At 35.2% G+C, this 13,661-nt stretch overlaps 1 protein-coding gene across 10 annotated transcripts in view; it reads left to right on the top strand.

Annotated features, from left to right (window-relative positions):
• WDFY3 (WD repeat and FYVE domain containing 3) overlaps nt 1–13,661 on the top strand; it is a 250,654-nt gene that overhangs the window by 129,439 nt on the left and 107,554 nt on the right. For 9 of the 10 annotated variants that reach the window (XM_057728829.1, XM_057728822.1, XM_057728824.1 and 6 more), the window contains 4 exons: nt 3,372–3,829; nt 5,273–5,356; nt 10,797–10,974; nt 11,763–11,977. In XM_057728829.1, the coding sequence (XP_057584812.1) occupies nt 3,372–3,829; nt 5,273–5,356; nt 10,797–10,974; nt 11,763–11,977 (935 nt within the window). The remainder of the gene's footprint in view (nt 1–3,371; nt 3,830–5,272; nt 5,357–10,796; nt 10,975–11,762; nt 11,978–13,661) is intronic. The other variant, XM_057728826.1, reaches the window with a different exon arrangement.

Here is a 13,661-nt window from a genome sequence, read left to right as displayed (position 1 = left end):
TGCGATTTTTTTCAAGTCTAAAATTATGTCAAAATAATAGCTGAAGAAAAACCAGTGTCTCTAACCTGGCCTCCAAGGGCCCTGGGGACGCCAGCTGTCTCTTTTCCCTTTGACTTCCTCTCCTGGGACCCTCACCACATTGCTTTCGCAGAGATGACAGGAAGTATAGCTACCTTCTAGAATCATGCATTTCTTTTATTGAACATTTGCTTTATTCAGTAGATTTCCCATCAATAATGGGAAGTTTACCTTTTTTTTCTTTTTGCTGTTGTATGTTTCATCCTGTTTTGTGTATAATGACAGTTTTTTTTTTTTGGCCGCGCCACGTGGCTTGTGGGATCTTAGTTCCCTGACCAGGGATTGAACCCAGGCCCTGGCAGTGAAAGCATGGAGTCCTAACCACTGGACTGCCAGGGAATTCCCATAATGACAATTTTGAGTATGCATGTTGACTTAAAAGCAAGGTTAATCTGACCACACTTTATCTCTTAGACAAGGAAGAAATCTACATGTGTATCCATATTGAGGAACATTTGTATACTTGAGGGGGTTGTGGGGGTAAAAACAAGTGCCTTCAAAAGTTGTTAAGTTTGCCAACTTCTTAAACATACATTTTCCTCCTTTCTGGTACCTTGTAATTGGGTTTGTAAAATATTGGTAGATCAAGCCAGCAAGAGGCAATTGGCTGACCTGTAATTTTAAAAAGTGTTGCTCTGGTAAATAGTAATAACTGACCCTGAGACAGGAGGAAGGCAGGAGGTGGGGTCCTAATATGCTGCACTTACTGATGACATGGTGTCAGTACTCACACTGTGACCTGTTTCAGGTAACTGATGTGTTACTGAATGTGGCTTGGGAAGAGATGTAGAGTAGCACCCCATTGTATAGTATCTCAGGAGCACAAATAATAATAAAATATAGAAAATAACTAAGAAGTAGTGAGTTTTGAGTATTTACTACTTTTGTTTTCTAAATGATTTAGCTTTAAATTTATAGAACTTAATTTATAATTATGGCTATGTTTTTAACAACTGGTATGCAAAATTCCAAAAGTAAAATTGTTGGCCTTCATGGCCACTCTGAGCTGGCTGCAGCATCGCACTGCTTTGAGGGCATGAAGTAGTGTTGGAAGGCCGCGAGGAGGATTTGAGATTCCAGTTTCAATTTACATTTTTGCTACATTCAGAATTGCTTCTCACTGCCTCCATTCAATTGACACAACCACAGACCTCTCTAATTTAATTTGTAATATGTAGTATTTTGTAATTCTGCTGATGTACAACTTTGAATTGGAAGCATTAGATGTATGCAAATAGAGGTAACAATGTAGCTGATGATTTTGTCTAACCACCTAGCATCTACATCTCCTTATAACTTTGGTATTTGCTACATTAGCATTAATTACTGATTTGAGCAGGATATTAACTTATTCATAGTATTTGAAATTTTCAGATACTGAGATTGTGCTGTGGTAAAGTCAGAATGCCACCAGAGTGCCAGTTGTGAGGCAGTAGGAAGTGGACTTATCCAGAAGCGCATAACATAGAGCACTTTTGGACTAAGGATTAATCCGCACTGTTTTTCTGATGGCTATCATAATTCTAACCAGCGATATGATTTTGTACGTGTTACTTTGACTCTTAACTCGTGCTTCCTCATATATAAAATAATCCATGTCCAGTTTTTCCACAGTGTGTTTTTGAAGAAGATGATGATGGTAATGGTAATGGGTTTTTATGCCAGGCACTTTGCTAAGGGTTTTACATGTATTTCCTGTGAAGTAAGTTCTTATTATTGTCTAGGTTTTACATAAGAGGAGACTCTGGCACAGAAAGGTTAACTAACCGACCATAGTGAAATGCTTTTAAGTGTTGGGGTCAGAATTTACACCTGTGTTCTAACTCTAGCCCTTGGATTTAACCTTCAACCTAGGTTATAAGATGCTTAAAAATAACAAAAAGTTTTGAAGTCTTGTGTTTATAGGAGTTGATATTACAAGTATAAGTACAGTTTGTTAAATTTGAGAAGATAGGGAAACAAAATGGAAACTTATCGGTTTGCAGAGTAATGGAAGGAGTACACAATATTTCAAAACTTTGTTTACATATACAGATTGCACGTTTTATGTCTTTTAAAATAATAAGGTATAGGACTGTACAATGAAATCTCATAATTTCTAAAGTATCAATAGTATATTTGAAAAAGGTAACTATGTATATTAATATCTAGCCTTTCCCTTTTTCAAATACTATTAGAAATGTATGAGATATTTAAATAAAATTGCCTTTTCCAAAGGAATTAATGGGAAGATTGTAGATTGTGTGTTAACTAATGTTAGGTTCTCATGGTGTTTCAGTTGCTGAAACAGGGAAAAGGAGCCTGTGTATCTGCAAATAGATTTCAAATTACTCTTTGGGAGCCATATAGCTTTATGGTTAAGTACATAAGTAGGGAAATCAGACTGCCTGGGTTTAAATCCTGTCTTTGCCGTTGTATAAGCCATACCATACCGTCTCTGACTAATTATTTAACTGTGTGAGGCTTCAATTTTTCATCTCTAAAGGGCAGATAATAATAGTGTCCAGTGCATAGGATTGAGAGAATTAAATAAGCTAATGTATTAAAGCACTTAAAGAAGTACCTAATACATAGTAAGTGCCCCATAAAATATTAGGTAATTTTTATAATGTGTTATTTTTAATAATAAACTAAGTTAAAAGTATGACAGTACAGAAAATAACTGATTGCTATAAAAGATTATTTTACCTGGGAAAGAGCATGCTTTCAGCCCTCAGGCTGCATTTTACTTTGCAAGAGAGAACTTGCAAATAACTCCTCTGAAGTGACTGTTCTTTCAAAGCATCAGGATATGGTCATTTTATATGAATTGAAATACTTTAGGTCTTGGCTGCCCTGATCATACTCTCTAACCTTTTCTAGAATAAATCATTTTGTATACACACGGCCATAAGTATTCGTGATTGTGTAAAGTTATAGTAGAATATGTATTTTACTTATTTAATAAAATTACTTTGTAAAAATCACTGAATTCATTGATGTCATTATTCATCATAAACATAGGAAAGGCTTTTCGGCCAGGATTTGGACGTAGCCATTACTCTACCAAAAGCAACGTGTGATAGTGTTTTCTAAAATTATCTTCTGCTTTTAATGTGGCATTTTTTAATTAGCAGAATATTTAACATGCTTCATAAGACTGCTTATTGGGTAAATGACAGAAATACTCGTATCAGATGTTCACAGAGTGGCATTTCCTTTTGACATTCATGTATGCTTTTTTTTCCTTTGATTTGAATTATAAGTTTATTTTTGTTTTGTGTTTTTTTGTTTTTTTTTTTTGTCCCCTGTAGGCCCTCCTGTCAGTCCTTCGAGAAAGCCATCGTTCAAGAACAGTTTTTAGGAAAGTTGGAGGGTTTGTGTACATTACGTCCTTGCTTGTTGCTATGGAAAGATCTTTGAGCTCGCCACCCAAGAATGGCTGGGAGAAAGTGAACCAGAATCAAGTGTTTGAACTTCTCCACACTGTGTTCTGCACATTGACTGCAGCAATGCGCTATGAGCCAGCCAACTCTCATTTCTTCAAAACAGAGATCCAGTATGAGAAGTTGGCAGATGCCGTTCGATTTCTTGGCTGCTTCTCAGACCTAAGAAAAATAAGCCCCATGAATGTCTTCCCCTCAAATACACAGCCATTTCAAAGACTTTTAGAGGAAGACGTAATCTTGATGGACTCAGTGTCACCCACTCTACGGCACTGCAGCAAACTCTTTGTTTATCTCTACAGAGTAGCCACAGATTCTTTTGACAGGTATGGCTCCGCTCTGTGCTCTGAATTAAAGGGTATATGTATGACTTCAACATTAGGCTTAAATTTTAATTTAGTTTAAAAGAAAATGCAAATGAATTTTCTCTCTCATTTGCCTGTCTTTCACTTTACTTGTGACTGTTAGTATTACACTGATGTTAAGCTTTTCAGCACGGACATCTGTGTATTATTTGTAAAACCAGGGTTAGAGTTAAGCTCTCAATGCACTTAATGGAACAATTTCTATGAAATTTACTTTTCGTGGTGGTGTTTCCTATGTTTTCTTTTTCTTCTTTGTTCTTAAGAACATTAGGTACATCCAGACTTGATATTAGTTATCAATAGAAGAACGTGGTTATGCTTACATTTATTTTCTGACAGGTGATATAGTCTCAACTTCCATAATCATCTTCAACATCCTATAATCCTCAAAAAATGATATATCTCCCTGGGAGACATTGATAGTTCAAGAGTACATCAGATAAATTTACTCACTCCTTCCTTAAACAAGTACTTAACAAACACCTGCCGCACACTGGGCATTGAGGGTTCACCTTGGCACAAGGCTACCTTGGTTATATCCATCCTTTAGCTTAAATACAAACACATAAATAAACAATAACAACATATTGTGATAAAATCTTTAATGAGGGAAATCCAGGGTTCTAAGATCATAAGACTTCTTTACCTAAATCACTTATTTTCAGTTCTTAAAGTGTGCTCTCACTTTGAAAATAATGTAAGAGTGATCATGCTGCTAATTTGCCCCAAGCATTATCACTTTTAACAGTTACCATAGTTTTATTTCATACAACAAATGAATTGTTTCTTTCTATGATGGCCACATAAATAAAGCAAATAACTGTATTGGGTAGAGGTAAAAGCTTTTATATCCTTAACTGTAAAATTATCTACTTTGAAATACCTACTGAGATATTTCTTGTTTCTTAATGTTTCGTTGACCTTAATATTTAGATGAAAAGCACAGGTAATGTAAAAAAGGTTTTCAAATTTTTCCTGTCTTGAAAATAAAAATACATATATATTGTTAACTTTATAGAAAACAAGGGAGAGTGTACTGCTCAGGGAATACCATTTTTTTTTAATTAAAATTTGTGTATTTAGATTCAACCTCTTTTCCCTTGTTTTCTGACTTATCCTAGTTAGTATACCTTATTTTTAGTTTGCTTTGTGAAAAAACAAGGCCTACAGCACCCTGTTTAACAGATGTGTTACATGTTAACATTAATGAATAAGCATCTGCCTTAAGCATGCTTTTCTGTTTCCTTCAGTGCATGTGTTGTAGTCTTGTCCCTTGTTCCCGCTGAGTATGAAGGATGTTCCCTATTAAACTTTTACTGGTATTTCTTGTGAAACTAACCAACTGCCAGCCTGGTGTTCTAGTCTAACCTCTCTAAACCACCCTGTCTGTTTTGTTGTCTGTAGTCGTGCAGAACAGATCCCTCCTTGCCTGACAAGTGAGTCTTCTCTCCCCTCTCCTTGGGGTACACCAGCTTTGTCCAGGAAAAGGTACTGATCTAATGACAGAAGTCAATCTTGATTTGCATGGGTTTATTTCTTCTGTGCTCAATTATATGAGGGTGATTCAAAAATTATCCACACTCTGGTTATATTAAAACTTCTGCTGACCTCACTGTCTTATCGACGCTTTCTGTTCAAGGCTGCTGACTCCCCAGTCACTGCTGTGCAGGTGTGAATGTGTTACATCAGTTCATTTGTAACTGTGGTGCGAGCAAAAATGGATGCCCCACTTGTGATTTGCATGAAGAGAAGAGCAGCGTGCAGTGATTTGTTTTTGTGGTCTGAGGGTGTATCTGGTGCTGTTATTTATCGAAGACTTTGTGCACAGTGTGGAGAAAGTGTTTTGTTGCGAAGAAGTGTGTATGAATGGATAGAGAAATTCAAGGAAGGTCGAACAGGCGTTAGCCATCAAGAGGGAGACAGACACCCACCCATGTTCATGGCTGATGCCAACATTGAGTGTAATACATGTGAAATGATTCTGTGGAATAGATGAGTGACAGTGGATTATGTGGCAAATCATTTGCAAATCAGCCATGGTTCTGCCTATGAAATAATCCATGACAGACTTAGATTTCAAAAAGTTTGTGCTGAAACCTAAACTTCGGATTAAACGCAGAGGACTGCTATCCATGGAAGTTGTGATCTTGCATGACAATGCGTGTCTGTGCATTTCTGGCCACACTGTCGACACTGCAAAAACATCGTTTTGAGGTGTTAAAGCATCCTCCCTATAGTCCTGATCTTGCTCCATCGGACTTTCACCTGTTTGGTGCCCCGAAAGCAGCCCTGTGAGGACGAAGATTCACTTCTGATGAAGAAGTGAAGACAGCAGTGCATTTGTGGCTCGCAGCTCAGCCTAAAACATTTTTTAATGAAGGAATATGAAAGCTTGTTGACAGATGGACAAAGTGTATTGAAAAACAAGGAGATTACGTTGCAAAATGATGTATTTGTCTTTTCTAAAAGTTAATTAAAATAAATTCTACAGCCAGAGTGCGGATAATTTTTGACTCATCCTCATATATTAATGTGGATTTTGTGCTTTGTAACTTCATTCTTTTTTCTATTTGATTTCTTTGTTTTTGTTTTTAAAATTGTCAGCTTCTGCTGAGTATATTTTTGAGTGTGAAATGTGTTGATGCTGTGAAGATATGGACATGTAGAATTTTGTCACCCAACTCTTATTATTTAAAATATCCATTTTAGAGCCAGCATATATTTTATTAAAATTAATTTAGAAATGAGGATGTAATGCCTCTACTCTTTAAGTAGAAAACTTTTCTACTTTTTCTTTTCACTTTAAATGTGCTTGGGATCATTCTTTGGTTTTTAGTATTACTTCAAAATGAACATTCGAGCATTGGCTGAGGAAATATGTATTTTCTCAGTCTGGTTCAGCCAGCTGAAATGTAATGCTGTTATGAAGACGTAGCAAGCTAACCTTTGAAAAAGTGAATTAAAAAACCTATCCTAGCTCCCACTTTCATCAGTTGCATGTAAATCTCTTTCTAAGCTGATGCAGTCTACTTCATACATAAAGCTTGTGACTATAAAGAACCAGCACTTGACTGACAAGAGTACAATTAAGATCCATTTGGGATTCCATTTGCAACCTGTACTTAAAATGATCATAGTCTGTGCACTTGGCACCAAATACTCTTCCTTCCCCTGTTTTCATCATAACCAAGTGCAAGTCCTGAAGTGTTGTATTAATATTCTTCCATTGTGGCTTTTTAAAAATGAATCCTCAGGTTTTGCTGTGTTGTTTAATTTTATTTCTGAAGTTCAGATTTTGAAACTTGAGCACGCTTGGAGTTAATTTAGTACTAAATTTGGAGTATTTGTTATAAATTTGGTATTTTAATATATTTTAATAGTAATCATTAGATATATGGGCTTATATTTTCCTTTTTCTCTTAAATTTACACTGGAGCTTACAGCTCATTTTCTTCTAGTAAATCATGGCATAGTTCAGAATAGTCTTAAATGAATTTAGCATTGTTCAATGTATTTGTATTTAAAAACTACTATTTTTTTAAGAGCAGTTCTTGAGTCAAGATATTATAAAATCAGTTTGAGTTGACCTAGTGTATTTTTCTGTAGCTAAAATGAATAATGTAAAAGGTATACTTTGTGTTGGAAGATTCACGTGTGCCCACTATCCCACAGAACTACTGGATGTTAGAAAAATAGTTTCAATTACTAAATAGTTTTAATCATTTAAAAAAAATCACATTTATGATTCTCTCATACATGGTAAAGGCTTAAAAACAGCTGTGTTTAAATTCATTAAGTATTAACCAAAAACCATAAAATACTTTCAGTAGAAATTCACAGATTAAGGGAACAAATATTTAAATATCTATCAGAAGCTACTATTTATTTAAATAGTAATTTGACAAAGGGAAAACGGCATTTTATTCCATGTCATAGTTGTTTAAGGCCTTCGATCAAAAACATTTTGTCATTTGCAGCACAACTAGGTGTAAGAATGTCCTGGCTTTGACCTAAGGGGAAACTGTCACTGAATCAACGGTTGTAGTTGAGTGTGTCTTATCCATGGGAATTATAATCTGGTTTACAAGTTGATGTTACCCCAAGGAAACTCCCAGTGCTGTTCATGCCAATAATAAGATCAGTGTTGACATTTTCAGGTTGCCATTCTTGTCAGGTTACATACATTTGGCTCAGTGATAAGACTCATAAGCTAATAAAGAAAGGTGTTTTTCTTTCACAGTATAGTAACTTTTGAAGTTAGACTATCTTAAGAACATTTCAAATTACATCAGCTTATGGGCATCTCTTTCTTGTGGCAAAACAGTTTTTTGGGGGTTTTTTGGGTTTTTTTGTTTTTTGCAAAGGGAAAAACTAACATCATGTTAGTTTTATGGCTTGTGGAAATTAAGATACTAAGGAAATTGTGACTTGTGATACTTGTGTAGCATGTAAAATCTTGGAGAGTCTTCTCTGATTATTTTGAGAATTGAAGGAAAAAGAAGTAGGAAACCTAATTTTGGAAAACTAAAACTTATAATTTTTTTTTCATTATTCAGAAGGCATAATGGGACAGAATTATGCTGAACAATATTCAATCACAGAGGAAGTGAAAACATAATAAAAATATTAACCAAGACTCTCATTATATATCTGCAGTAGCAAAAAAAGTGGCGAGTACTAGTTATTCGAACATGGTGTCCATTACTTAGTGCCTGTACACACTTGATGATAATTAAGATAAAATAAATAAATTCAGAATTTAAATATTTAATTATATATTCCCAAAAGAAGTAGATAAGTCTTAAATGTGCATGAGAATTTAGATTGAAATATTAAGTAGCGATTTCTTTATGCTTTAAAAGTAACTGCAACATAAAAATTAACTAAATTTCAAAATATCATTTTATCCTATCTTTGCAAATGGTTAGGTCTTGCTTGGTCATTATCCATTTAATAAGCTTACCACAATCTCTAAAACGTGGTACCTAAGTGACTTAGTAAGAATTAATGTTACATGACTGTGAAAATAGACCTAATTTTACTTAATAAATACCATGTTCTGGATTTCTACAGTGTTTGCAGTATTTTTCTAGTTTGAGAAGAATAATGTAATTCCTACATTAGAATATTTTTCTATATAAGATTTACAAGTTTACTACTATAATAGTAATGTGTTCAGCTCCCAAAAACATAAAGGGCTTCTTAGCTATATACATATCAATAATTTAAGTTCAAATTTATATTAAATTGGCGACTCAGAAGTAATTTGTGAAGGCCTGTAACTGGAATATACAATTAGAATTGATGTTACTTCTCAAATTTGGGTTACTTTTTATGTGTAATGAAAACAATTTTTATGAAATTTCTTAATGATTTGGAGTTCCTGTTACACGATAGAGGAATTATGAATCTTTTTTCTAGGTATGTCAAAATATTTTAAAGAATAAAGGGAGAAACATAGGAGGAGGATACTTGTTGTTAATAAGCATTTAGAAATTTATCCTAGTAAGTTTAGAAAGTAAATCTGAAAAAAAGCAGAAAAAAAACCAAAAAGAGGGAGTGAAAAAAAAATGAGTAGGTGGAAGATATGCTGACTTTAAATAAACAGTAGAGCACGTGTGTGTTGTTTTTTTTTTAAGTGAAGCTGAATCCTTTCCTAGAATCTGTGTTAAAAAGAGAATGATACTTTAAAAAAAAAATGGCAGTGCCAGTTCTTTGCTTCTAAGTTAGTGACTTAAAGCATCTGTTTCCCAAGCTGCTCTTGTGCCAGAGAGCTGAAACTGCACTGCTCTCAGTGACAGAGCTCAGCATTAGACAAATTATGCTGAAACCAAATCATTGGAACAAAGAGCTCCCATAGGCTGAAGCCACAAGCATCTGTTTCCTTGTGCCAAGATACAAAATGTGCAAAACTCATGAATTGCAGAAGAAGAGTATGAAATAGAAGGTGGAGATCATTGATGAGAAGAAATGTTGTGTATTCAGGGCATGGCTAGGCTTTCTAACTCATGGAAGCTCGTTACGTAAAATATCCCAAGTTTATAAAAATTGTGATGACTATTCTCAGTGGTAGGGAGTATAATGCAAAAGAGGATGACTGTAGTTCCAAAGAAGCTAAAAGAGAACTCCCTTGGTGCTAAGTACATTTGTTGTCAGGTGGCCAGGATTCTGAGCCACCTCTGACTCTTGAACTGGTTGCGGAGTAGGCCACTTTGGTCTTGTTTGTTCTTGATTGTATTACCCGTGGTTTAAGGAAAGGTTAAAAACACATAGGAAATTTCAAAGAAAACAGTCTCACTGAGGGCCTTCATATAACTCGTACTCTCATCACAAATTATCAAAACTATCATCTTTCTTAGAGCTTTGAAGCACTATAATTTCACCTATTCTTTATATCTTCTCACGTATTTTTTTTTCTTTGTTTCAGTTCTACTGAGATATAATTGACATACTGCACTGTGTACGTTTAAGGTGTACATCATAATAACTTGGCTTACACGTGTTGCAAAACGATTACCACAATAAGTTTAGTTAACATCCACCATCTTAAGGAGTTTGAAGGAAAAAATGGTTTTTTTTTCCTTGTGATGAGAACTTTTAGGATCTACTCTTTTAGCAACGTTCAAATATACCATAGAGCAATGTTAACTAGTCATCATGTGCCATTCTTTAATGAAATAATCCAAATCGTAAATGGTGAAAACGTATAAGAGCCTCAAAGAATTGATAGTTAAATTGTCTATATGTGACTCATTAAGAATTGATAATATATTGTTTTTTAATTTCCCAACATTAAGATGTTCTGTAACCCAACCCTTAATTATAAGGCTTTTTTTACTCAGTGGAGAAAAGTAACAGAAGATGAAGAGAATGAACAGCGAATGTGATTGAAATTAAATACCCAATTACCCTTCTTTCTTTTTTATAGGCATACATATCATTCTGTTTCAACTCCCCCCGTCTACCCTCCTAAAACTGTTGCTGACCTGAAACTACATGTGGCAACTTCATCTTTCCAGAGTTCTGATGCTGTCATCATCCATCCTGGAGCCATGCTTGCTATGCTGGACCTCCTGGCCTCTGTTGGGTCAGTGACACAGCCAGAAGTAAGCTTCAATCTATTAGTTCCTTCCCGTCTTTAATGAGTGGAGGGTGTGACTGCATGAGCAAGGGAGTGGGGCCGAGAAAGTGACATGGGACCTTTCTATATCACATGCAAAAGCAGGTAAAGGAAAAAAATAGGATTCTTCTGTCTGAGTCTTAACTTTCTTAATGAGTAATAGATATGTATATTTTGGAATACAATTCATTTGTCAAACTGCAACCAAGACACTTCTGGTACTAAAGTAATTCTGTTTCTCCTTGTACATCCTGCTCAGCAGTGGAAATCGTTAATAATACAGAAAGAAAAAATGACTGAAGGTACCATTGTGAGGCTATTTATGTATTTTCACTTGCAGCACTCAAGAGTTTGAACTGGAGTTTGAGTTTTATTTAAAATGTTGTATGATTTCTAAGGCCTAAAGTGTCACAAATGTCAACAGTAGGTCTTCTTTTAAACTGGTTATTTGTCTACCATGAAAAATGTTTATACCCACTATTTCTATAAAAATAAAAATACTATTAGTTGTATATAGTCATGTAACATGAAAGACTTGAAAGAGAATGGAGTCCAGCTAGGTATGCTTCTAGCAAAATGAAGACCAGAAATATTTCCCTAGCCACATTCTGGAGTTGCTGTGTCCCTGTAAGTCAGCTACTTAATTCGTCTGAATGCAATTTGAAGCATGTAGAGACCTCATATTAAAAGGTGTGCTTCAACTGTTAAAAGGAGAGAACTGTCACCTGTCTTACTAAGAATGCCCTGGTGGCGTGAATTCTCTGTTAACTCCAGCATGCTTTGGACCTTCAACTTGCCGTGGCAAATATTTTACAATCACTGGTGCACACAGAAAGAAACCAGCAAGTCATGTGTGAAGCTGGTCTCCATGCACGACTGCTGCAGCGGTGCAGCGCTGCACTGGCTGATGAGGACCACTCACTGCACCCTCCTCTCCAGCGGATGTTTGAACGATTAGCCTCTCAGGCTCTGGAGCCCATGGTGCTGAGGTCAGTATGTTCTCTTCCTCACATTCAAATAAGCCACCGTTAGTAACGGCCATTTCTAGAGCGTAAAGTCAAGAGTTCTTGCTTTAATAAACATACATTTAGTTATCTGTGGGCAAAACCAGAAAACAACAAAAATGGGCAAAATGCTCAAAATGCAGCACTTAGATAAATCTGTTTATTAATAAACAAAGATGTTTTTGTCCCTTGGTCACTTCTACTTGAATCCAGCAAACTCTCACTTTCCTTTAAAAATGAAGTCATGTTATATTTATATGACTTGCATCTACTTTATAGTTAAGAACATTTTATGTGTACAAACTCTTTTAAGAAACACTTTTTAAATTTTAAAATAATTATAGATTCAGAGGAGGTTGTAAAGATAGATCAGAGAGATTCTGTGTCCGGATCATCCTGTTTACCCCAGTGGTTACATCTTGTGTCACTACTATACAATATCAAAACCAGGAAACTGACATTGGTAAAATGTATCCATGTATGCAGTAGTTCCCTGTTATTTATCTCTTGTGTCAGGTTGATGTAACCGTCACACAGTTAAGATGTCACGGAGTCCCCAGAGCTACCCCTTTATTATCATATCCACTTCCCTTACCACTATGTGTAACCACTAGTAGTTTCTAACCGTTAGTGGTTTCCAAGAACCACTAATCTGTTCTCCGTCTCCATAATTTTGTCACTTTGAAAATGTTATGTAAATTAAATCATACAGTATATGACCTTGCATCTAAATTGTTATCAAGAGTTTGTTTCTTTCTATTGCTGAGTTGTATTCCATGGTGTGGATATAGCTTGCACAGTTTAGCCATTCAAGAAATAGGTATATTTGAATAACCTTTTTTAATATAAGAGAAACAGTGCATTGGTTTTAGGGATAAAACAACAATAAAAAAAATACTTCCCTTGAAATTACCTGGCCAAATAGATTTAATGTTTAAATCATCTTATCCCTGCTTAAAAAAATACATTTCTATATATTGTCACTTTCAGAACATAAGCTGCTCTCTTTATAAAATAACTTTTTTCTGCTGTTAAAGGACCTGGAACTTTCTTAAAAATGGTTGGACTCTATTTGTAATTTATATTTTTTAACTGACTCCAAGCTAATGGTGGATTAAGAAAAACCTCTGCGGTTAACATTTTTTAAACAGTATTGTATAGGGCAGTGTGCTAGGCCTTGGTAATCTAAGATGATTGAGACAGTCTCTACTCACTTTGACTGTCACATTGTAAATATATTCAGAGACCTAAAATTTTGAAAACAGCATGGAGATTTTCCCGTGATATCCTTTTTGGTGATCTGCTACTTTAAAAGTAGAGAAAGTGAATGAGTGAAAGAGACTATCTCATACCTAATACTTGTATTTTACTAAATAACTTATACCACCTACTTAGGTACACAGAGTAAGCAATGGAAACCAACCATTTGGACATGCTCAGTTTTCACAGTGAATGAATTTAAGAAAAGGTCACATGATGGTACAGGCACCTAGCTGCTGATAAGCCATAGGTTATAAGCTAATTGTGTATCACACTCTATGTGAAAAACTGGCAGAGGGTACCTGACCTTTAAGTATTTGTTTTTTCTGCTGTAGGGAGTTGAAAATTCAGGGAAGTATTCTTTATTTTATTTTTTTCCTTTTACATGATGCCATAAATGACTGGATAT

Source organism: Hippopotamus amphibius, chromosome 3 (genome assembly GCF_030028045.1).
Source record: "Hippopotamus amphibius kiboko isolate mHipAmp2 chromosome 3, mHipAmp2.hap2, whole genome shotgun sequence".
Classification (NCBI taxonomy): domain Eukaryota; kingdom Metazoa; phylum Chordata; class Mammalia; order Artiodactyla; family Hippopotamidae; genus Hippopotamus; species Hippopotamus amphibius.
This window is presented reverse-complemented; position numbering and strand designations above follow the sequence as displayed.